This window comes from Gouania willdenowi, chromosome 16 (genome assembly GCF_900634775.1).
Source record: "Gouania willdenowi chromosome 16, fGouWil2.1, whole genome shotgun sequence".
Classification (NCBI taxonomy): domain Eukaryota; kingdom Metazoa; phylum Chordata; class Actinopteri; order Blenniiformes; family Gobiesocidae; genus Gouania; species Gouania willdenowi.
In genome coordinates, this window is record NC_041059.1 from 30,480,694 (window position 1) to 30,507,300 (window position 26,607).

Here is a 26,607-nt window from a genome sequence, read left to right on the forward strand (position 1 = left end):
AAACATAGTGGAACAAACATGTCCCCCTGTTTTATCTGGGTTCCAAACCTACTTCATTCTCCCCCCTCGCCTTTGCTCAGTACTTTTCTCTCTCCTGTTCCACATCTGCTGCTCAGTGCAGTAGGCCATGTTGTGCCTTTTTGGAGTGTCGGGCCCCGAGCTAACAGAGAGGAGAGCGTGGTGCCAAAGGTGCAGCTTGGTTTGGTGCAGCAGACAGCTGTTTGGCCCCTTCCCTGTGCAGCGGCTGGATCAACATCAGCAGCTCTTCCTGGACATGTTTGAAATGATCCAGCTGTAATGTATTCTGTTGCTCTAAATTTGATTCATACGTATTTGTGGAGGCCCCCCCTGCAATATTGACGCTCACAAGTACATTTAAATGTGTGTGGATGTAAACAAAATGTGGAGTAAGGATATACGTCAACCAGAGAAACCTTTAGTTGAGTGTATGTGTGGTGGGGGTGTGGTAGTGACGTTAGCTGGCTGTAAAAGCACAATTTTTCGAATCCAGGAATTAGCTCACTGTGAAAGCGTGCCGTTTTTTTGCCCTCCTGAGCTTCTCTGCTCCCAAGTAAATGCATGATGCCTTGAAGTATTACTTGAATATGCCTGGTTTTTTTTTCAGTATTGTTTTTGGCTTTGTTGTCTCAAACTAAAGGTCTTTAAAAAAAATCAAACAGTAGTAATAAAAAAAAAATGCAAGTTTTTCCTAACTGGTGATTTTTTTTAAATTTTTTAATTTATTTTGGGTTTTTGTGTGTGTGGATGGGAACGGATGACACAATTGAACTTTCCCATGTGGGTGTTTGTTTGGTTCTTCGTTGTGATGGATAACTATGTTAGATTCTCCAGTAGAGCACGTGTGTGAGCACGCCGTGCTGTTCTCTTTTCTCTGACATACAGTATATGGAGTCTGCAAGTGTGTTTGGGGGGAGAAGCGGAATAGATTGTGGTCGACTTCTGGCAAGATTTCCCTCCTTCTCCCTTTCCTTCTCTCTCAACTTTAACTAAGTTTAGTGTTACAGAGCTGCCAAGCCAAATTACTGTAATGGCTTCAAAAATCAGAACTACATGAGAACACCTTGGTCAGTGCAGCTGTTTGAGTCATAACTTGGCAGGGATTATTATAACTATCAAGATTTCTTGTGGCGTGTTCAGGTTGTCTTTGAAAGCACACAGTTGGCACTGTATACATCGTTTGTTGACATGGTGTTACGCTGAGCAGCCAAAGTCGGTTTGTTTGCACAAATTAATCCTTGATCTCCTGGCTCTGTTTATGATCACTGCATACACCAAACATTTGCTGCATGTGTTAATAAACACTGTATATGTGCTTGTGGTATCTTATTGTAAATTGGTGTAAATGATGTAAAATGGACAATGTTTAATTTTTTGTATTATCTCTCCAGGTTCAACTGTTGTATGAGCTCCTCCTCAGGTGGAGCTCTACGTGGGCCCGTCTCCAGAAACACTGCATTTTGCGTCAAACCTCCAGCATCCCGGACCCCCCCACTGGTCCCACTCCGTCCTCCCCAGTACGCAGCAGCACGGGCACTGCTCTGCCTGACACCAGCACCTGCAGCCCCCCTGCTGATTTTGGCTCACCCACTGAGGTCAGTTTTTCCCATCTCAGTATTTTTATTTATTTATTTATTTAAACTTAGTTAAGTTTTTTTTTTTTTTTTTTAAACTTATAGAAATAATCTGCTCATCAACCCTGAAAATTTTCCTCTAACCAACTTGTCATCCTGTTGAGGACATAACGTACCTTTGTCATTGATGAATGATACTTTTCTTCTTGAGGTTTACTTCTTTTCAAAGCCCCTCCTCCTGCCGTGTTTGCTTCAACAGTTCCTGTGATTTTCCATACTTTGCTCTTTTCATCTTTTGCTAATTAATGTTAGAACCACACCTTGCCAACTCCTTTTTTCATGTGTGTTTCTGAGTCACGTAGTGACAAGTTCTTTTAGTTGTTGTGTGCATTATATTTCCTCCCGATTTATGATTTTGAGTGCAAATGTTACTCGTGTTTTGTTACGAGAGGTTGAGTCAGGGTAAACACATGCACTTTGTTAGCAGAGAGGGATCTTTTTAGTTTTTGCGTTATTTCTCTGTGTTTTTCTTTTACCCTCAGCAGAAAGGCCCCAAGTGTTGTTGGTTCATTTGTATGGAGCTTCTACTTTGGGGAAAACAGTCAACTTTTTTTTAACATATTTCGCTGTGATAACATATCAAAGCCAGACGTTGTGAGGTATGAGGTGCAGCCATGTGTGAAGCTAAAAAGTATGTTAGTCAAGGTTCTTTTGAGGGCAGCATTTAATGTTGTTTATCTTTTTGTCCCATGGTGATTATCCCAAATCACTAATGTGGTAGGGCCGCTCTTTGTTGTTGTTGTGTGTTGCTGTTGCAGCAACAGTGACAAGTGGGGGTCCTGTGGGCTTTTTAATAGCTATGAATATTATGTGCAATTGTTCATGTAGAAATGATTAAAATGTTTAATGTGTGTTTGTATTGCTAAATAGTGGCAACTGGCCTCGTTTAGTCTTGTAATGCTTTGACCATCAGCTCTCTGTCAGCAATGTGGGGCCCCCCGGGATCTTAGCACAACCTTCATACCACCCTCTGAGCCAATGAGATGTGTGAACACCCCTCAAAATGAAGCATTTCATGTGTCAGCATTTATCTACATCTGCATTTTGTTTCTGTGCGATCAGCCTGAGAGTGATCTTGCGTCATACGTGGACGTGGCAGTGGTTCTGTGTGGCAGCAGTAAGCCTGTGGTTGGGGGTGTCTGTATCGAGGCCACGGTGGCCCCTGACGGACCACTTGTTACTGTTTATCTAAGTACAAACAGTGGTAAAAGTGTTTAGTCCTGTGGGAGGCCAACTGATTGAGCAAGAATGCAGGAGCTGTTTTTATAAGTCTCAGCAGTGACAGCAGTTATTCCCTAACATCCTCAAACCTTTTTCTTTAGCCCCAACTACATCACACATCTGCCCACGAGCTTCCCATTGACCCAAAGCATTTTGTTGACTCGGATTTTTGATTTCTTTTATACAGAATACCCGCAGATCCTAAAAATAAGGCCTTAATTGTCATTAAAATGTCTTGAATCAATGTTTCGAAAGTCTTACATTTTAACACATAATAAGGATGATTTTATGATTGTAATTAGTCTCACATTTCAAAATAAATTGTAACATTCATTTTAAAAATTGTCTAATTTACCGTAACATTGCGCAAACACGACAGCCTAACCAACTATAAAACGTTGACGTGGTAGAAACGGGACTCTGGGCACAATGTGCGTCATGCTTTCAACAACATGGGGAAATGTAAATGTACCTGTCCAATGAGGATTTTTCTTAATGGTTTTTATTTTTTAATTTCAATTCAATTCCATTCAACTTTATTACGTACTCGAAGTGTAAAAAGACAGAGGGACACAATATAACAAACACCAACAAAAATACAAGAAATAACAATAACACAGTCATACAGTAGATACTGTATACCAGTGCCTCCACATCCTCGACTGATAATGAATGGCACTATAGGTGACATCAACCAGGTACCCAATTACTGTATTCAGCAACTTGTATTTTTGTTGTTGTTTTATAGATTTCTGGCAATTTTTTTTGTCATCTTGTGTGTTTTTAAAGGAATTTTGATTATTTGTAATTTGTGATTATTTACCCTATGTAATTAATTGGTCATGGCAATAAAAAGTCTTAGTGAATTTAATTTGACTGAAACTGTTGGGGTAACCTCAGAGGAGTATGAGCAAAATGGAGCAACTTTGATACTGCTTTCTCCCATTAACCAAAGTTACCCTTGGTAATCTGGTGCATGAAAACACCTATTGCAACACAATTCAGCCTCTAGCCAAAAACAAACCACATATCCGGACTCGGGGGAATAAAACGCGTCCGCTGGTGCCACATTTTTTACAAAATAAGCTATTTTTTTTGTACCGCAATTTCGCCTCTATTGGGCGCAGTCCTGACTCTACCTGGGGGGATGCACATATTCAGACTCGGGCGGAGCAGACCTTTCCGCTGACACCTTGTTAGTCACGTTATCCTATCATTTTTTAATTATATAATAACCATTGAATAGCAATAGCGGCCATCTTGAAAAATGGTATCTGTGCCAAATTTCATGCTTTTATATCAAATTGAACGATATGCAATATGCAAATAATCTGCTGCACTTCCAGCCCTTGACTTATAGATGTACTTTTAAAATGATTTCCAGCAAAATGTTTGTGGGTTTTCACAAACTGTTTTTTTTTATGTTGTTTTATTAAGTCATTTACAGGCACTGTGATTGAAAATATTTTTCTGTTCAATAGAGGAAACACTCTCATTGGTTCTTCAATTATCTTCTGTCTGCAATGTTTTTTTGACATTGTTAATTTAATTTAATTTTCCCAAAAATATTTTTGATATAAATTATTTATTAAATGAACCTATTGATTCATTTTCCTTTGAAAGTTTAGCACAAATAACAGATTTCTGCCCTAGAAGTAGGATAAGAACAATAGATGGGGTTGCTGATGGATAGGAGGTCTCCTTCCCTTTTTTGTCTATTTTTTCTTTTTTTTTTTTTTTTTTTTTCCATTTCCTTGTCTCCCATCTTTGTATGACACTCAGCAGCCTGTTGTTGTCTCCCAATGTTTGAGTCTCTCTGTTTAGCAAAGACAAACTATCCAGAGAAAATAAACCCAGTTTCTAAGTCCGTTTATAGCAGAGAGTCCCAAAAATTAAACTGTATACTTTACAGCATGGCTTGAGAAGGTGTGGAGAAATACCCCCCCCACTTCCCCCCTACAATATGTGTGATTGTTTAGGGGCCTCATTTGGCAGCTTGGATCTCACCACGGCAAGGACATCGCTGCCATATGTTTGACTTTAAACTACAGGCATAAAAAACAAACGAATGGAAATAGTTTTAATATTCTTTTTTTTTCTTTGTATTTTTACAAAGTTCTGTTACATTGGTTTAGAGTTTAGTAAACGCCGTATGTCTTGTTTGCTCTCATCTCTTTCAACTTCTTATTCAGTCTAGAACTTTTTTGTCAACTTCCATAAGGTTGGATTTGTCTTGATTTTAGGTTTGCAACAGTTAAACATTTATGCTGCTCCTCCAGTTCAGATTTTTTTCTTTCCCAAATGCAAATAATGCTTCAAATTAATAATGCATTGGAGAAACTTTGTCCGAACAACAAAAAGAGGACATAGCTCATAATGAAGAGGATTTTTGGTCTCTAAGTTATGGTGTTCATGTGTATATGATGCATTACGATTGCTAGAAAACACTGAGGCTGAAGTGTTTTCTTTGACGTTTAAAAAATGAGTTTCATAGCTTGAGTTAAAACTAACACTTTTCCTCTTTGGCGCTAAAAGAAATCAGTTTGTATATATTTAGTAGGGGAATGTCATGGGGACAGAAGCAGCCCTGGCTGAGAAGCACGTTGCAACCACTAAAAAATACACAGTGGTCTTTACTTCACCGTGCTAGCAGCCAGCTCCTGTTTCAACACATGACATTAAAGAGTTTAATCCTGCTGACGGGCCACAACTGTAAACAGTCCTCCTCCGACCCGTACAGGCGCACACACTCGCATATAGACATACAAACCCACATAGATGAAATACGGAAACACAAAACAATGGTAAAATAAAAATGTTACTGGGATATCATATATAATTAAACTAATTATTTGACATGCATACATCAATCACTTGAATAATTAACCCAACTGTTAACATGAAATGTTAATGTTAATGTTGTTCTTTGTATGAAGTATTGGTCTGTGGTAACATATATTTTATCCTTTATTATATACATGTTATCGACAGCTGCTTTTGTGTGATTTGCGTGTCCCCTCCCATCTCCCCAGCTGTGACAAAAAGACATAGTTTCCTCATCTGGATCCTCTTTAGGACACTGTAATCAGCCAGCAGCCGTAGGGTTTTTAATTGAGATGGTAGATAACCTCCTCAACAACCACAGGCAGGCTTGATAACATGACACAATCTGTCATTACTGCTCTGCAATGAGAGAACTTGTGGGAAAAGTAGAACCCTGCTGTACCACAGCTCTTTAATGCCCTGTATATACAGTATATATTTTACATTCATTTGGACTTTCTCAGTCGGAAACAGTAAGATTTTCCTGGTAAAAGAAAAAGGAAAGACAAAAATGTAACGAGTGCTGTCATCTATAGTGCCTTCCTAAACTCCCAGTGTGTTCCATCTGATCCTGCTGGTGTTTTCACATCCTCTTCTCTCTACCTCCACTTTTTACTTCAAAGCTTGTGTGTGTGTGTGTGTGTGTGTGTGTGTGCGTGTGTATGTGTGTCAAGTGAGATGGGCCCTGTGTGTGCTGGTGACTTAGTTTGGGGTTAACACAAGTGACAGCTTCACACAATGCTCTGTTTCCCTCACTCACGTTGCTTTGTTCTGTGCAGAAATCTGCCCTCCAGACAATGATGTCATTAATACCGCACAGGGCTCAGTAGTTGGTGGTTGCTTTGCTATGGTGATATGCACAGGGATAAACGCTTTAAATGTACACGTTCACTAAACACATCAGACACAAGCACACAAATTCAATTATCCATCGACTACACTCGCCACCTCTGTTTAGGTTCATAGGACGTTGAAATTGATCCCAGCGTCTATAAGGTGGCGGGAGGTGTGCACTCCTTACTAATAGCCAGGGTTGGGGTCAGTTACATTTTTCAGTTACAGTTACGTTTTCAATTACAATTCAATTACCATTACAGTTACCAGCATTTTTTCCAATTACAACTAAATTATAAGAAAGTAAATTAAAATTATGTTCTCAATTACTAAAGTTCAATTACAGTTAATCACAATTACTGAGCCTGAAATAAATAACCTAACTAAAGTGAACCTTCCTCTTGTGTTAGCTTTCTGATAGCATCTCTAATGATAATGAAAAAATACACTAAAACAAATATCTTTTATGTAATTTCTTTCCTATCAGTTGGTTACTTTGTTAAGGCTCAAACATACTTGGGCAGCCTCCGTGCACAACAAACTCAGCACGGACTGTCCATTTTCCTCAGAGCTTACATACTTGGGTGCACCGCCGTGTAGTATTTTCCATTAAAATTGTACATGCCCCATGATTCTTAGCAGTTCTTTGTAGTCCTTGTACTCCTGGGACATGTTTGAAAGGTGTCACTATTGTCGTAGCTCGTCTGCTTGTATTTCAACCTTTCACCAGGAGGGTGAAATACAGGTTAGTGTTGCATTTAATGCGGGTCGATACAATGCCGAGCAGTGTTCTGTGTGACACCAACTACGCGGAGAAGTCTGAGCTTTGCATTTAATTGGCCCCGCGGACTCAGCGAGGAGTCTACGCGTACTTCGCTTTTCGGGTGTTCGCCCGAGTATGTTTGAACCCAAGTACGTAAGGTCTGAGGAAAGCGGACAGTCCGTGCTCAGTCCGATGTGCGCCAGAGTATGAGCCTTTAGGGTTCCTAATCAATGAAAATATAGTTTTCAATATTTTTGGTGTGGGCGTATGAGCCTTTTTTGTGTCAGTATACCCCTCGATTTCAAATCTTTTAAAATGGTAAAATGTGGAAAAGCTTGATATGAAACATATTTTAATAATTGTTAACTACATACAGTATGTGTAGAACTGTACATAGAACTGTAACATGGTTCCCCAGTTTTGCGTTAAATTATAATCTTTGTCAGTTATATATAATATAAAATCAATTTTATAGAATTGTCATGGCAATGGTAATTACAAAGTAAATTATCTAAATTCAATTACAATTTAATAACGATTACGACAGCAACAGATTTTTTTAAATTACAATTGTAATTCTGACATAATTGTAATCAATCATCAACGCGATTACAATTATGATTGACCCCAACCCTGCAAATAGCCATTTTATCACACACTTAAGGCAAAAGGACAGAATGATAGAAGTTATTTGCATGAATCTTTAGTTGATTGTTTTATGTCCACAGGGTGACTCTGTGCCTGCTGGAGACGACAACCCATTCCCCGACACAGTGACTCTGGAGCAGAAAACCAGTAACATTGGTGGAACTAGTGGGAAGGTCAGCCTTTGGATGCAGTGGATGCTACCTAAAGTAACGGTCAAACTGTTTGCTACTGACACTACATCAAAAAATACAGGTACACCTTACTCATCATCCTGATCTCTGTTTATCCTCTCGACACATTCGCCCTGATCTTCTTCTTCCTGATCATGTAAAGTTAGAAACGTACCCCCTACATTTTATGGGGTTTGTTTCCACAGAGTAAATTAATATTCTTTCATGTTCAGCCAATCAAAGTAATAATTGTGAGTGGACTGTTTTTAATTGATTTGTTAGTTTTTGAACTTGAGAACTGATTGATTTTTAATGGACATCACTATGGGAAAGAGTTTATGGAGCACGATTAAGTGGTGCGGTTTCAACACGTGGAGTCAAGTGATCACCAATACGCCTATTTTCTCAGTCAGATATGAGGCACTTACATGGGAGAGGCAGCTGTAGAGCAGGAGGGATGGAGGGATCGGGGGGGGGGAGCAAACACAAATAAATATCTGGGTGATGAATCCCAAGTGAACCGCCTCCTGCCCCCTTTAGATTTACTGGGGCGATGAAAGGCTGGATTTACCTTTAATTGGTGGCTGTAATATTTAGCATCTGCCAACCAGATCGCCTAGCTTAAGGTCTTTAATAGTGGAAATGGAATGTTGGAGAGGACCTCACAGAGATGGTTTGATTTAGATACATCCTAAATAGGCATTACTCTGGATATGGGCTTAATATGTGCCAACTGAGTTCTGAGGTGAACTTACCACTAGATGTTCTTTGTCTAGAATTTGTTTAAAAGCCAAAAATGTGTTTTTGTAATTTATTAGATGCAAATTATGACACACATGCACTTTTTTTTTTTTTTGAGTCGCATACATAGCTGCACACAATCTGTTATGATGTAATCTGTTTTTCAGCTGCAGAGGAAATAAGATTGTCTTTCTAACAGAAATGGAAAAAGACAGTCACTTCATTCCATTGGTGCTGGAGTATAATGTGATGCTATTATGTGTTGGGAGATTAAAGGTAGAAATGGAAGCGCAAGTCACCAGAGATTCTGGTGAAGGCACAAATCAGTGGCACATTCTGTCTTTTAGGATTAGCCATTTGAAGTAGATAGTTTAATGCTCCTCAGAAGCTTTGTTTCCATAAGTCATTCATAGATATTTGGTGTGTCGACATTTCAATAAACTGTTGCACAAACCTTTTTCACCAGCATAAAACATTTATATATATATATATATATATATATATATATATATATATATATGTGTATATAAATATTTGGCATATAAATATTTGGCATGTAATGTTTCACCCAATGCTTAACAGAGAATACTTGTCACAGCTGTAACATAACACCTCTGCAACCTTTACACTACAAGGAACCATTTAACCTCATCTCACCTGGATTAAAGTCCTCCTGAAGTCTAAAAAAAATACCTTCTTAATGAAGACAATACAGTGTATTAAATTCTATACAGTTAACATTATATAGAATAATGTTTGATTTAAATAAATTGACATCAAGAAATAAAACAGTATCTTGCATCTTCAAATTCTTACGCATCTCAGTTTATATAAACACATTGTTATATAAAGAATATTCTTTTTTTTATTTGGAAGTCTACAAAAAAGTAACGTGAATTTGATAACATATGATCATGTGATCAACACATGCTAATTGCTCATTTCTTGCCACACATAAAACATGTATATTTAACCAGCACATTGGTGGTTAAATTAATCTGTTCCTACACAATTAAAATCTTTATTTTTTTCCAGAACAGTGTTTTTATTGGTTTAATTATCTTACCAGGGATTTAAAACTTAAGGTTAGCCACAGGCACAGGAAAGTTGATGGTCTGTAGATGTTGTAGGAGGTGAAGTAGGAAGGTGCTGAGTCATTGCACAATGTGATTTATTTTTAGGTTAACAAATGTTATCTTGATTTATTTAGTCATTGATAGCCTCTGTAAAAAAAATAACTATTTATTTCAATAGTTATTTTAAAGCTATAGGGAGCCATTGCAAAAGAGTCAAAGATCCACATTAGGCTCCAGTGCCACAGGTTGCAGACCCCTGGCTTAGATCATTTATACCAATTTACCCCAATATTGTGAACGTCTGCCTGATAACGTGCCAATCCTTTTATTTGCTGCTCCTTATACAGCAAATGGCGACACCTCTCTAATTACTTTTTTATTTTGGTAATGATTTTTTATTACAGATGAACAAACTGTGACAATTACAGCAATAATACGAAGGATATTCTTAGAATGGTAAAAGGAGAAGAAAAAAACTATACCAAACAAAATAAGGCTATCACAATCAAAACAGTGGTGACAAAGACAACAATAACAGCAGTAATAAATAACCTCCTTAGCAACCACAATAATAAAACAACTGCAGCGATGACCACCGTATTAAGTATGTAAGCCAATATAAAAAAAACATAAACATTACAATTTTTTTCTGGTAAATAGATCATGAGAATACTTTTTGGATTAATACTGTCCATTTTCTTTCACATACTTCTGTCTGCAGTCTTAATTTGAAAGCCTGTCTTTCCATTAAATACATTTATTTTACTCTATTAAAGGTGCAATATGTGAGATTTGCAAGCAACTTCTGCCACCACGAGGTGGCGCATTACTGAGTAAAATGGACACTTCCACCATATCCGGTCCTGACCACTGAATGGGCAGGTGACAATATTCTCTGCTACACCCTGCAAATGTTTTTGGCGGGCCCATGTATATCGTCAGCTTTACATGTGTGGTGCGTTCATGAGTGAAGATGTTTAAGCAGTTGTTTGTTAGTTGTAAACCTCACGGGTTGCGCACCGTTTATCTGTTTGATGAATGTTTGTTACCAGAGATGGCCTAGTTCAGGGACTGCTCTGCTGTAAATTAGCTTATACTCACCCAACCTGTGGAAAAAAGGTACTACAGGTTGGCCGGGCCGGCAATATTTATGAATGTATATATAACCATGTAGTCTAATAAAAAATCACATATGGCATAAGAGCTAAGGACATGTTTCTTAACACTCAGATTTTTTATTTTAGGTATTTAAGACATATTTAAAACATGTTTTAGTTGGGATTATTTTTGATAACCAATGCAATATACATGTGTTTGCTGCTGACATAAGTATGTTGATCAGATGAGGATTTGTGCATTCATCAGGAATTGGAAAAAGAATTGTAATGAATAAAACAAATGTAATATATTTTCCAGCGTGCAATGAATTGCTTTCTGACGATTACTCACTTCCAGTGAACGGGGTGACACTTTTTTTAATTCCCTTTGTTTCCTGAAAATGTTTCCGTCTTTTTTTCTTCTAGAAATCTGTGTTATAAGTGAACTTGAAGACCTGAGTGCCTCTGTCGATGTCCAGGATGTTTACACTAAAATCAAATGTAAGGTTGGCAGCTTCAACATTGATCACTACAAATGCAGGTATGAATAACTCCATTAAATGTGAGTATATGTACGCATGTTGTGGCTCAATCTTATGATTGTTGTGCATTATCAATGTTTTTTCTCTCTAATTATTACATATTTGGGATAGCTTAGAATAGTGTTTCTTACCCATAATGGAGTTAGTGAACCTTGCAAGCTTCATCAGTACATTTACCAAACAATTCATAATTGGAAAAATAAAATAGCCTGGGCTGATTTTTTTGCTTTGTTCAACATGCTTTTAATTGAATTTTTTATGAATTATATTTAAAATTTAACATTGTAATCATAATTTGTCTTTTAATAAACTAGTTTATCAAGGAAATACAGTATATATTTTTTTAACACCTTTTTACTGTGTGTCTTGGCTTCTGTCAAACCCCTGACAATGGCCAAGTTTACATGGCAGCTTTAATTTCTCTTTAAAGCAGAATAAAAGTAAATTCCTCTTTAAACTGACTTTGTAAACACTTAATTCCTAATGCTAATTTAATACCAAATGAAACCTAAATCCGGTGTCTGGTTTGTTCCTATTTTAATTCCGAACTAGATCATTCCTCTTTCTTGTAAACATTTAATTTCCCTTTATGTTAATTCCGGTCATTTCCGCGATGACGACATAATTCAGGACCGCGGCCCGGACTCCAGCCGAAACTATTTATTAAGAGCCTTAGAATACATGGCTATAATGAAAAGAGAGGGTGGACGGAAGCATAAACATGCAGACTTTTACACGGACACACACGGACTTATTAAACACACACACGGACCTCAGTTAACGCGGTAAATGGAACAGGCTTCACCGGACGACTGGCACTAGGACCCAGAGGCGGAGTAAATGCGTCCCCGTACTGCATTCACAGGCTGTAATATCACCAGTTTATCATTTTACCTGTTGTTAGAGCTACTGTCTTTACCAGGGAGCAACTATTTATTCCTGGTGATTGTTTTCCAGAGTTTTACTGGGCTTTATTTACCGGTCATTAGTTCCTATCTCTCTTCTGCTCCATGGTCCAAACTGAAACCGTGTGTTATTGTTGAGCTTCTGCTTCAAAACTACAATCAAAATAAAAGTGAAAACGGTTCTCATGTGGTCTTCTGTGTTATAGCTGGCAATAAAAGGTTTGTTGTGTGTTTTTCCCGATAGACGTGATTCGTCACGTTCTCCCCTGTCCAATCGGATCCTTCCCAACCCCCAGAAGCGGAATTGAATAAAGCCAAATAAACCGGTTTTCCATGTAAACCTCAATTCGGAAATTATTATTTTCATGTAAGTATTAAGCAGAACAATTTAATTCCGAATGATTTAATTCGGAATAACTAATTCCAAATTAAAAAACATTTAACCGTGGCCACTGACTCAACGAACACTTGAAGATTGATCAAACCTAGGTTAGGAACCACTAACCCAGGTTAAGAAGCACAAGCATAAAAACAACAAAAATAGAATGTCTATAGTGTCTTCAACATTTGTAGACAAGCAAGCAAAACACTGCCTTGTTGGCATGTAGTAGTGGGCAGAATACAAATGTGCTGTGGCTCATTAAAGCTTGGAAAATACTGGCCTAGCATGTCATTGGAGGACTTCTAGTATAATCCTAATCTTGTGCTGCAATCTAGCTCATTAGCCAGGAAATTATATCTACCCTAACCTAGCTTTACCTGTCTTTTTTTGTTAACATTGTTACACCCTTCCAAGTTTTCAGTGAATGACAATAGAGTGAATGAGCTTCTCACATGAGAGTTTAAACTAATCAGTAAAGTGATCTTCAAATCACAATTGAGTTAGGTTGTGATGACACTACAAACCATCGAATTGTTTGTTTTATTTTTTATACAAGCTCCTTCTTACTGTATGTTATTGGGAGGGCCTAGCTCTGTTAGTCAAATCCATGTGCCATTTGTTCTTTGGTTATTCTGTTTTAAAACCAAATTAAAGTAACAAATAAACGGTGTGGTTATTTTGTTTTACTGGCTTAAAACCAAAACGGAAATACAGAAAAATCAAAGACCAGACAAGCAGCATTTTTCTGTTTTAAAATTAAATCAGAGGTGATGTAATGAATCTACTGGTGCTCCTTGTTTCTTGTGATCAACTTCTGTCTGTGTTGACAGCTGCCGTTAGTGGCTAGCAGTATTATAACGAGCAAAAAATATGTATTTTTCCTGCCCTCAAAAAAGCTGTAATTGTTTTTGCAAAATAGTCAAAGAAGTTCTAATCTATTGTTCCTCACACCAGCCTCACATTCAATAGTCAGTCACCAGTTTATTTGGATACTATTTGGACCGTAACACTGTTGGGTAAAGTTGGCACAATATTAACAGATTCAGAATGATGCCTCTTCACCATCGGTGTGAGGTGGACAACGTTCTACAAGATCATTTTATCAAACACAGTAGAGTAAGTCCGTCCCCGTCTGTGGGTCCTCTCTGTGTGGTGAGATTAAAATATGAAGCTTTCCTCCATAGTTTTCCCGTAAATATCCAAATAACACACAAACAGAAGATTTTATTTTAAAACAGAAAAACACTGCTTCTCTGGTTTTTGATTTTTATGTATTTCTGTTTTGGTTTTAAGTCAGTAAAACAAAATAACCACACCGTTTATTTGTTGTTTAAATTGGTTTTGAAATAACCAAAGAATGAAGGGTACATGGATTTAGTCTTTTTTTTTTTTTTTTTTGCCATTAATTGTATCATGTTGTATTTGTATTAGATGTCTTACATCTCTGAGTCTGAAGGTTTACAACTGTTTCCTTACACTAATTCCTCCAACATCATGGATTATCTACTCTGTTTACTTTTCTGCGCCTAAAGTTCTCACAATTTGGTGTTTTTGTAGACAAGGTTTCCATTTTCTCTAAAACGTTGCCGTTTATAGCAACATACCATAACATCCAGCAGACAGAATATACTGATGTCCAAATGTCACCTGCTGTGATGAAGGATGGATAAAGATTGAGCCCAGCACCTGTATTAAAGCCCATAGTTTGCAGAGGTTTTTTTTTCCTTTGTTTTTGTTACCACTGATGCAATATTTATTGATTTTGATTTGCCAGACTTTCCAAGCAGGCGTGTCAGCATGTCAGTGCAGGTCAGAAAGGGACTGAGATGATTGTGCTGGTTTTCGTCCTGGCTGCCAACCAAGCATTCCAGCTGATTTGCTTCAGTTGGGTAATTCATTTTCTGTCAGGCCACATCTGTTAGGTCTAGTATACAATGATACCCTAAGCCAGGCCGATGTCCGTGGTTAGACATTTTAAGAGCACAAAGGTGCTGTGGGTCATTATTTAACACTGTTTTTCACAGGTGTGTGTGTATCCAATTGCCTCTGAGCCAGCGCCAAGCCTAATGTCTTTAGGAGACTCTTTGCCTTCCTAAGTAGATAATGAGTCAATTTTCTCATTTTGAGGTTATTTTAGTTCAATGTGCATTTAAAACCTCGTCCCAAGCACATTTCCACCAGCTAAGGTTCTGGCAAACACTAATGGTCCAGTGCACGAGCCAGGTTACAGTCATGGCAATGTAAGACACAATGAAAGACCTCTGGGCTACTGGCCCACTTTAATCAGCATCATCCACATATACAGCCACAATGACTATAGTCGATAATAATCATTCTGAACAGATAATTGCTTGGTAATACATCACCCAGCCCACGTTATTTGTGTGCAGTCAGTCAGATTAGATCACGTTCAACGAGAAAAATGTCTCATCTGGCCTCAGGAATCTACTGATGTAAATGCAAAGATAGATATGGAAGCAAATGTTGGGAGGTACTTCTGATTTTATCATTGTTATAGGACAACAAAAGAGCTGGAGCAGGGGAGAAAAATGATTGAGTGGCAATCCGTTTGGAATGAATTATTCAATATTGCTGGGCGTGAAAGTTCATATGTGTGGGTCTCACTCGTTATCAGCTGTTGAAAGTCTCCTCCACAGAGCAGCGCACACAAATTGAAGCTGATGTGTTCCAGCTGTGACACAAATAGCTGAAAGTGAGGGATGCCTGTTTGGGAGTATCGAGAGATGAAGGAGAGATGGGACAGATAAAGAGTGGTGAGGGGACTTTATGTATTAGTTACTCTCACAATTGGGAGGAGAGATAGGTTCTCCCCCCTCTGTGAGGACAACACACTCACCGGGGAACAAACTCTGATAATTGGCGACTCCATAGTGAGAAACGTGAAGCTAGCGAAGTCAGCGGGCATTGTGAGGTGCATCCCAGGGGCCAGAGCGGGCGACATAGAATCAAATCTAAAGTTGCTGGCAAAGAGTAATCGTAAGTTTGATAGGATAGTCCTCCATGTCGGCACTAATGACTCCCGACGTCGCCAGTCGGAAGCAACCAAAGTGAACATTGAATCAGTTTGTGCTTATGCTAAAACAATGTCGGACTCCGTAATTTTCTCTGGTCCCTTACCAAATCTGACCAGTGATGACATGTATAGCCGCATGTCATCATTTAACCGCTGGCTATCGAGGTGGTGTCCAGAAAACGAGGTGGGCTTCATTGATAATTGGAGATCCTTCTGGGGAAAACCGAACCTGATAGGAAGAGATGGAATCCATCCTACTTTGGAGGGAGCATCTCTACTATCAGAAAACATGGCACATTTATGACATCTCATGAATGAGACCATGTTACAGAGGGGGAGTCCTCCACGCCCCTCTGCGCTTGCCTTAGGACAGTTTCCCTCCCATTGCTATCAGGATAGCTGTGTTCATCGCCATGACAACTGTTGTGATGGTGATGAATATTATTTTATGGAGACGGTGTCAGTCCCCCGACCCATATTTCACAATGATTTTAACATAAAATCAAATAAAAGAGCTATCAATTATAAAAATCTGAAAAAAATTAAAATCTCAAATCTAGAAACACCAAAACATAAAACCATTAGATGTGCTCTATTAAATATTAGATCACTGAGATCCAAATCTCTACTAGTAAATGACCTTATCTCAGAAAATAACTTTGATTTATTCTGTTTAACTGAAACATGGCTGTATCAAGATGAATATGTTAGTTTAAATGAAGCCACTCCTCCCAGTCATTTAAATACTCATATGCCACGAGACATAGGCCGTGGAGGTGGTGTAGCAGCTATTTATCATTCCTCTCTCCTAATCTATCCTAAACCAAAGGCCAGTTACACTTCCTTTGAAAGCCTGGTTCTAAATTTATCTCATATCGAATCAAAAACCTGCCAGCCAGTCTTATTTGCGATAATTTACCGTCCTCCAGGCCCTTATTCTGAATTTCTATCAGAATTCTCTGAGTTTATATCAAACTTAGTCCTCAGTTCTGATAAAATACTGATAGTAGGAGATTTTAATATCCATGTGGACAAAGATAGTGATAGCCTGAGCTCAGCCTTTATGTCCCTAATAGACTCAGTTGGCTTTTTTCAAACTATTAATGAAGCTACTCATCGTTTAAATCATACTCTTGATCTTGTTCTAACATATGGCCTTGATATTAATGAACTAAAAGTCTACCCTGAAAATCCTCTGCTATCAGATCACTTTTTAATATCTTTTAACATTATCCTAGAGGATCTCGCACTGTGCAATAAAATAGTTACAAGTAGAAATCTATCCAACAGTGCTGTGGCTAAATTTAAAGAGGCCATTCCTGCTGCCTTAAACTCAGTGCACCATCCAATAAATAACTATGATATTAATTATAACCCCTCTCAACTGGATCTGCTTGTCGATAGCTCTGCTAGTCTACTAAAATCCACCTTGGACTCAATTGCCCCATTGAGGGAAAAAACTATTAAACGTCAGAGGAAAGCTCCGTGGTTTAGCTCTGAAACTCACACACTCAAACAAACAACCCGTAAATTAGAGAGAATGTGGCGCTCCAATAAAACAGAGGAGTCACGAATACTTTGGCAAGAAAGCCATAGTAAATACATGACAGCCTTACGACATAGTCGATCTACATACTACTCCTCACTAATTGAAGAAAATAAAAATAATCCGAGGTACCTTTTCAGCACTGTAGCCAGGCTAACACAAAGTCAGAGCTCTATTGAGCCCATGATTCCTCTAGCCCTCAGCTGTGAGGACTTTATGACATTTTTTAACGATAAAATTCACAAGATTAGAGATAAAATTAGCCACTCCCTGCCTTCACCTGGGCCTGCTGTACCATTAAATGTAAATAGGCCTAACCTAAACTGTTTCACACATATAGGACTTCAGGAACTTAACTCTATTATTTCATCCTCCAAACCATCGACCTGCCTTTCAGATCCGATCCCAACTAAGCTGTTTAAAGAAGTTGTTCCCCTAGTCTGCCCATCTTTGTTGGAGACAATAAATATATCCCTATCAATAGGCTACGTGCCACAGTCCTTTAAAGTAGCTGTAATCAAACCCCTTCTCAAAAAACCTACTCTTGATTCCAGCACTTTAGCAAACTACAGGCCTATATCTAATCTTCCTTTTATTTCAAAGATTCTTGAGAAAGTTGTGGCAGCTCAGCTCTGTGAATTTCTTCAAAACAACAGCCTGTTCGAGGACTTCCAGTCAGGCTTTAGAGCTCAACACAGCACAGAGACTGCTTTAGTTAAAGTAACTAATGATCTACTCTGGGCTTCAGATGAAGGACGACTCTCAGTGCTGGTTTTATTAGATCTTAGTGCAGCTTTTGACACTATAGATCACTATATTCTACTAGAGAGATTAGAGAAATTACTTGGAATCACAGGGACTGCCCTAAACTGGTTTAAGTCCTACCTATCTGATAGGTACCAGTTTGTACACGTGAATAATAAGTCTTCTGTGTACACTAAAGTAAGCTACGGGGTTCCTCAGGGCTCTGTGCTAGGTCCAATCCTCTTCTGTATCTATATGATCCCCCTTGGTAATGTTATGAGAAAATACTCTGTTAACTTTCACTGCTATGCTGATGATACCCAACTGTATGTATCAATGAAGTCAGGTGAGACAAATCAGCTATCTAAACTTGAGGCCTGTCTAAAGGACATTAGGGCCTGGATGGACCAAAATTTTCTTCTTCTCAACTCAGACAAGACTGAGGTCATTGTACTGGGCCCGCGACACCTTAGAGAAACCTATGCTAGCCTAACTGCCCTAGATGGCATTACTCTGGCACAAAGCACAACTGTTAGAAACCTTGGGGTTCTATTTGATCAGGATTTATCCTTCAACTCTCACATAAAACAAACTTCAAGAACTGCCTTCTTTCATCTCCGTAACATTGCTAAAATCAGATCTATCCTGTCTCAGGGCGACGCCGAAAAACTAGTCCATGCTTTTGTTACCTCTAGACTGGATTATTGTAATTCTCTTTTAGCAGGCTGCCCGAGCAAGTCGCTTAAGACACTTCAGCTGGTTCAAAATGCTGCAGCACGTGTACTGACTAAAACTAGGAGAAGAGATCACATTACTCCTGTATTAGCCTCTCTGCATTGGCTTCCCATAAAATATAGAATAGAATTCAAGATTCTTCTTCTCACTTATAAAGCCCTAAATGGACAGGCACCAGTCTATCTCAAGGAGCTTGTAGTGCCATACAATCCCCCCAGAACACTACGCTCTCAAAATGCTGGACTACTCGTTGTTCCATTCATCTCTAAAAGTAGTATAGGAGGAAGAGCTTTCAGTTATCAGGCCCCACTTCTCTGGAACCATCTACCAACCACGGTTCGGGGGGCAGACACCCTCTCTACCTTTAAGGTTAGGCTCAAAACATTCCTCTTTGATAAAGCTTTTAGTTAGGAACCAGCTCATAGCTCATAATTAAGATGCAATAGGCATAGACTGCCGGGGGGGGGGGGTCTGGCATGCTCGGTTGGAGAGAGGTTGGAGAGGGCGTTAAGAGAGAGGTCATTTAGGTTAGAGAGGGACCGGAGAGGGTCCCATTCCTCTTTCAAACACTCCCTCTATGTCTGCTTACTCCCTTGTGTGTTTGCTCCTGTACTCCTTCTGGCTTTTGTCTTGCAGGTCCGTGGGATCCTCAGTGTGGAGTTACAGAGTCTCAGCGGCTCTGTCTCCACCCTTTTCTCTGCACACACCCAACACAGCATAACGTGGATGGCTGTTCATCATAGGAATGGGATCCACACAAGGTTCCTGCTGCTTAACAGAAGGTTTTCCTTGCCGCCATGATGAATTCATGTTGGGTGTGGGATACATATGTATGTGTATATACGTATATATGCATATGTGTGTATCCATAAAATGAAGAGTCCGTCCTTAAGACTGCTCTACTGTAAAGTGCCTTGAGATACCATTGGTTATGATTTGGCGCTATACAAATAAAGATTGATTGATTGATTGATTACAAAAAGGTGCTGAGACTCCTTTACTAAACTCCCTGTGTAACAGTGGAGCAGAAAAAAATGGTTGCGTAGCTGCAAACTCACTGCCACAGTGGGAAACACAATAGTAGCTAAAAATGTATAGGGTTCCCGCGGATCCTTAAAAAGTCTTAAAAGGCACTAAATTCATAAATCTAAAAATAAGGCCTTAATTGTCATTGAAATGTCTTAAATCAATGTTTAAATCAAATGTTACATTTTAACATATGATTGTAATTAGTCTCACATTTCAAAATAAATGTAACATTAGTTTTATTTTAAATATATAATTTTCCATAACATCGCACAATCACGACAGTGGAACAAACTACAAAACAGTGGCGTGGTTGCAGTGGGACTCTGTGCAGATGCGCGTCATGTTTGTCGCAACTTTCAACAACATGGTAAAATGTAAATTTAATGCAAATTGCCCGTCCAACGAAGATTTTTCATAATGGTTTGGTTATTTGTATTTTTGTTGTTGTTTCACAGATTTCTGTCTTTTTTTGTAGTCATCTTGTGTGTTTTGAGTGATTTTGATTATTTCAATTTGTTTTTTAGTGTGTTTTACTGTCATTTTATGTATTTTTGTGTGTTTTCTTTGGGGGCTGCCTCAGTTGTGTTTACTGTGAAGTTGGTCTTTAATGTATTTTCAAATGGTATTAAAAAGTCTTGAATTTAATTTGACTAAAGTTATAGGAACCCTGAAATTGACTAACCTCATAGCATCATCATTGAGTTCTGACAATTTTCTATATGTATTTAATTCAAATGATTTATGTTTGTGTGAATTGTTTTATCTTATTTATGTTTTTTTTTTATACACTTTAAAATGCAGAATCTGCTGGTTTGAAGGTTGACTGTTTGCATGGTGCTTCTTCTGGATATTTGAAAAGATGCTGTTTTTGAAATGTTCTTATGGTGGTTTAAAATAATAATAATATGATTAGGTAGTGACTTTAAAATCTATCATTGTGTTTTTGTATCAATTAACAAAAAGCAAGCTTTATCTGATCACCCTAAAAAAGTCAGTTTTTCTCAAATGGTGGTACGTGTACCCCTAGGGGTACGTGACGGCACTACAGGGGGTACTTGATAGAGTGTAAAAAAATTACAAATGAAAGCATTAAAACTATTGGGTTTTATAATGTTTATTTTAGGTTAAGAATGATAATCATACTAAAAATGAGCAACACACTAAACGACATCAAAGACACACTATATTAGAGAAAAATACACAAGATCAGTATAAAATACACAAAAATGACACCAAAAACACATAAATTGAGAGAAAATAATTTAGATAATACCAACAACACACAAAAACAACAATACACAAAATAAGAGAAAAAAATACTGAATAATAAAAAGAACAGACAACAACAAAAACAAACAAAATAAGAGAAAAAGATACTGAATAATAAAAAACCAGACAAACTTCAACAAAATACACAAAATGACACCAAAAACACAGACATGATCTTGATTAGAACATAAACTGAAAATACAAGGGTCAGTCTTGATCCCGACTAGAAATGATAAAAAACTATAGAAATAAGTTTATTCAGGAAGCACTGAATACTGTTTCATTCCACTTGTTTACAAAATGAGATTTTATTATCACTCATTTATTCCATCATTATGCTCTATAGCTGTTTTTTTACAGAATTATGAGCAAAATTTAGTGGGACAAAGGAAGTACTTGGATTCAAAAGTTAGAGAAAGGGGTACTTGAACCTAAAAAGTTTGAGAACCACTGCTTTATATTTAAAAAAAAAACTTACTATGTTTACTTTTAAACCTCAGTCTGTTGCTGTATTTTACATTGTCCTCCTCACTGTGCTCAGTCTTTCACATCAACCAATTTGACTCAAGCGAATAGGTTTTAAACAGCATGGTTATGGTGTATCTTCAACCATAAGGGCTGATTATAGCCCTTGGCACATCAGCAGCGGTAGTGTCCTATACCTGTTTAAGCTTGGCCTTGTGTGCTTCTCCAGGCCAGGACAGGTCTGGCACTCTGGCAGCCATGAAGGACTCCTTCTGCAGGGCAAGGAGACGGCTTTGGTGAGGCTTCAGCCTGAATGAGGGCAGATGAGGCAGCTTTATGCCTCTGTACGCTGCCCTTTGAAATGATACTGCACTCAATCAAGAGCACTCAGCTCTTCTCCTGCTGGACAGACAGGAAACTACAAGTCAAAGTAGACAAAATATAGTATATTCAACCACTTTGACAGAATGAAAGCAATTTTACAACTTTACAAACTTTTGAAGAAATCTAAGGAACTGTTCCTGTAGTGTAACACACACCTGTCTCTCCAGTGACTGCAGTTGACTGAGTAATCAAGCCAAAGAAGTTCTCTAAACTGTATACACTCTATATTTGGGTTTGTGTCAAATAAGTTTTCTACATGGTGTCATGCTATTCTAGTAATGGTCTTATACTGAAATCTAGTCATATAAATCCCATCATTTTTTTAATTAATTAATTTTACATATTTACCATTTATTTAAAAAAATCCATTTGTGTTTTTAAGGAGTTGTAAGAAAAAGCAACCAACAATATTTGATAGTATAAGACCATTTCACTTTGGTTCAACTGGGTTAGGGTACTGCATCCCCCTCTGGTTTTAATTAGCCCCCAAAATCATTCTAAAGGGTTTTTCCTGTTTTGTCTTGATTCCTTGTTTTTTCTAATGTGATTAGATTTGATTACCTTGTGTGTCTTCTTGCCTCCTTTGCTTTTCTTTGCACCCACCTCTTCTCCTTTCCTCTCACCTCCAGTAAGGAGGAGGGTGTTCGGAGCTCGGGCAGCTGTGCAGGAGTCATCCTGTCTTGCACTGACAAGCTGAACAGACGCACTGTGCTGGTTCGACCCATCAGCAAGCAAGACGCTTTCAGCCATTTCTCTGGCTTTTTTCCTCCTGTAAGGATCCAATCCATGCTTCTTAGTTTACTCTCTTTGACCTCCACTAACACTGGCCCAAATAGCATTTCATAGTATTTCATTGCCATTTTAAAACTCAGTTACACTTAAAATAAGCAGCATAATATTGGCTAAATTAGTTTTTTTGTAAATCTGCTTTGATTTTTTATTTTTTTTTGTAATTGTAATATTTTAAATGTCTTTAATGGTAAACATACACATGTTCATCATGACCAACACTGTTGTGTGAGCCACTAGGGTCACTGTTGCTGGAGGTTTTACAAGGTTTTACATCTATTTCCTAAATTAATGTGCTTGTACTTTAATTATCAAATCATAGAAAATACTTGTTCGGTCAGGTTACATTGAATCAACTAATTTACTGTGTTTTTACAAGCTCAGTGGAGAACTGATCTATCGAACTTGAACATCTCAGCGAGACATTTTGAGACACTTATACTTGCAGACTTATTTCCCTGCATTTGTCATATTATGAATAAACTTATTATGAATAAACTCCAAATCTATTGTCTGAAATTTTATGTAGGTATATTGAATCAAAGAATTTGAATTAAAAAACTTGCCTGCATTGGCCAGATCCAGACTTGTAATTGAACAAACAAACATAAGTTGTTTGCTTTACATTTTACAGCCATAAAATGAAGATTTTGACTTTTTGACAAACCAAATTGATTTTGAAACACTTTTCACCAGAGTTCACATATTTGTTGATTCAATCTAAACGACTGCTTGTACAAGATCAATATTTGATCAGTGTTTACTCTCTAGTTGTAGTTTCAGCTGGAAATTTCAAAGCACACTAAGAACAAACACTGGGCTGTTTTTTTAGGTGAGGTGATATCTAGAAAAGAGAAAAGAAAAAGAACAGAATGGTCATGAAAGTATTAAAAAAATAAGAATAAAATTGTAAGTTGTATTTTACAGTTTTATCCATGTCAAAAAAAACAAGTCCTTTTGCCTTGCTGCAGCTATTTATTTCTATAAGTAAGAGAAAGTTTTTGCTCACCAGAAACCTCATCTAAGAAATCAGTCAAAGTAGAGAGTAAAGACTTTTTTTTATTTGATGTGAATTATAATTGAACCCCTGAGGTTTCTCCTGTCTTGCCACCGGTTAGACAGCTGCTAAGGTGCTGGAGGGCTCTCATCAGCAACACGGCTTCCTGTCCATCACCTACACTCAGGCTGTCACTAAAAACGTTCGCCATAAACTCACCACCAAGCCAGAGCGGCCAGCCCGTAGCGGCACGGCCGCTGCCAGTCAGCGGGTGACGGCTGACCCTCTGGCTGATGCTTCCCCTCACTATCTGAGAGAAATCCTGCTGACAGCGCAGCCCTTTGATGTGGTTCTCTCTTGTCCCTTGCTGGCCACCGTAGCAGGAGTGTTCCAGGTAATACTTCATGTCAGTGATTTATGAAAGCTCATGGTCACATACAGTAAGAGTTTCATCTTCATGTGGGGAAACAATCATCAAAGTTCCATACATCCAACAAGTATTGTACATAAGACTGAATATTTAGCACACACTAATCATTTCTTTATTCAATCTAAGTTACGGAAAATCCATGAACTTGTGAAATATCATACTTAATTAGTTAAGTTAATTTTATTTAAAGTGTTTAAAAAATCTCTACCAGTCAACATACAAATATTTATTTTATATTTTTAAAGAGAACACTCATGTTTTTGGGGGCTTTGAAAATCTTTACAATACCCACAATTTGAAACACCAGGAAGAGTTTTTGTCTGTTTGTGAAATGAAATCATAATACAGCCTGGATTCACAACAAAAGCAATGCCAAGTATTTAGAGTTTTAAATCACTTCATAAACATGATCTGGTCACAGTGGTGAGGGTGGGGGAGGGGCTTAATGCAACTAGTAGACTGTTTACATCTATGGCTATTGTTGTCTTTAAATGTGAATTGAACTGAATTCACATTACCAATGTTGGTATTTTGCTTTGTATTCTTGTATATCTTAGCTAATGATTATTAGTCAGTTTTTGTATTTTTTCTATTCTGTTTAGTATATTGTGTTTTACTACAAGTCCAAACAGACGGAAGCAATATGATGAAACTTATTAAGAAATGTGGGTGGGATTAAATAAGTGTTTTTTCTTCCCACTCCCTTTTAGCAAACATATTATTACAATTATTTGTGAACATGGATCTTATCTATTATTTTGAACATCTAATTGTTTTTCTCTGTTGGAGTTTCCTTGTACACAAAGAGCTTTTTTGTTCCTTTTGTTTTGTGTTTTCTTGTCCCTGCTCGAAAAAACAAAACAAATAAATGTAATGTTTAATTAAATCCATCTTTTTTCAGGTTATTGTACCAAGGCGCTATAAAGAGCGTGGAAAGTCAGCAGGTCAACCAATGAGACGCCATTTACTAAGTTCTCGCTGTTTGCCCCTCATCTACATCAACACAAATGTGATCAGACTGTTCTGTCCTGCAACACATGATACAGCAACAGGTCAGACAACAGCTCAGCTCAGTGTGTGTCCATTTAAACCAGTCTGTGGTGTCATTCTCAAAGTCTCTGTCATTGACAACCAGAGAAGATTTGGGAATGAAAAAAGCTACCACAGAATATTTATTTAGTGACGGTATAAAAGGGTTGTCCAGCTGTTGTTATGTCTGCTGGTTGTGTTAGAGTGACTGCGGCATGGATACTTACACAGTTTCAAACAGTGTTTAGAAGTTTTGTGTTTGTACCTTGTGTGTTTAAAACCATGTCTTTGAGCCAAACATTGTGTTGTTATGGATCTAAAAATACGACATGTATTCACCTTATTCCTGGGGTTGCTACTTCCCTGTTCGGTGCAATTTGTTTTGTGTAGCTCCCTCCTGCTATATGATTCTAAAAATCGATTACATAGAGAAAAAATTGTAAGAATGGAAACTAATCATATTGTTTTAGACAGAGCAGCTGTAATAGATGTTTCTGCTTCTAACTTCTACCTCAATTACACAGTCATGCCAGTAATCCTAGATTTAGTCTCACCACCAGGATAAGGGTGGATTCATTTGTTTTATATGACATCTGTTTAAACTAAAATGATGAGAAATGTGGATGTTTAGTCTTCTTTTAATGTAGCTGTGTTATTTCTACATGCAGAACTTGATTCTGCAGTGAAGAAAGAAGACACCCTGGTCTTAAAGCTGGGCTCCCTCAGCATGGCTCCTCAGGCTGATAATCCACTGACTCGAACTGTGCTGCGCAAAGATATCTACCAGTAAGAAAATATGACACAAGCATTTTACCACCACTCCTTCTTTTGGCAGTTAGGATTTACAACTTCTTCACTGCTACTCAACACACAGCCTCAATTTGCCCACTCCACTTTGCATTAGAGTCCGTGTGCACTGGACTTCTGTTGTCACACGTAGTTAAGGTGGCAGAACTCTGTAGCATATAAAGAGGTGTATGTGTGCAGTGTTTTTTTTTTTGTTATTATTTTTTATTTTCTGAGATGCTCTTGGATCTAATGCAACCAGTGCATTCTACCGGTTTATGTTACATGGAGGCAAATGCTTCTGGAGCAGATAGGTAGATTTTGCTGGAGTATGTTTTAAAGTCGCTGTGTTGCTGACTTGCATTTTAATTCATTAGGCCGTTGTACAAACAGAATGGATGAGTCAAGTCGTCGATCTCAGGTCCATAAAGGGACGGTGTAGCAATTGACTCATGTAGTCACTCCCCAATTACAGTTGTTTGTTGTTGATTGATGTAAAAATCTTGATCAGGGGAA

At 38.0% G+C, this 26,607-nt stretch overlaps 1 protein-coding gene across 6 annotated transcripts in view; it reads left to right on the plus strand.

Moving 5' to 3' along the window:
* Positions 1 to 26,607, plus strand: part of vps13b (vacuolar protein sorting 13 homolog B) — a 399,448-nt gene that overhangs the window by 174,329 nt on the left and 198,512 nt on the right. For 2 of the 6 annotated variants that reach the window (XM_028469708.1, XM_028469710.1), the window contains exons 25-31: positions 1,410 to 1,613; positions 8,022 to 8,193; positions 11,452 to 11,566; positions 22,690 to 22,831; positions 23,968 to 24,240; positions 25,178 to 25,328; positions 25,974 to 26,091. In XM_028469708.1, the coding sequence (XP_028325509.1) occupies positions 1,410 to 1,613; positions 8,022 to 8,193; positions 11,452 to 11,566; positions 22,690 to 22,831; positions 23,968 to 24,240; positions 25,178 to 25,328; positions 25,974 to 26,091 (1,175 nt within the window). Of the gene's footprint in view, positions 1 to 1,409; positions 1,614 to 8,021; positions 8,194 to 11,451; positions 11,567 to 21,905; positions 21,973 to 22,689; positions 22,832 to 23,967; positions 24,241 to 25,177; positions 25,329 to 25,973; positions 26,092 to 26,607 lie in introns of those variants that run through there. The other 4 variants (XM_028469709.1, XM_028469711.1, XR_003675707.1 and 1 more) reach the window with 4 other exon arrangements.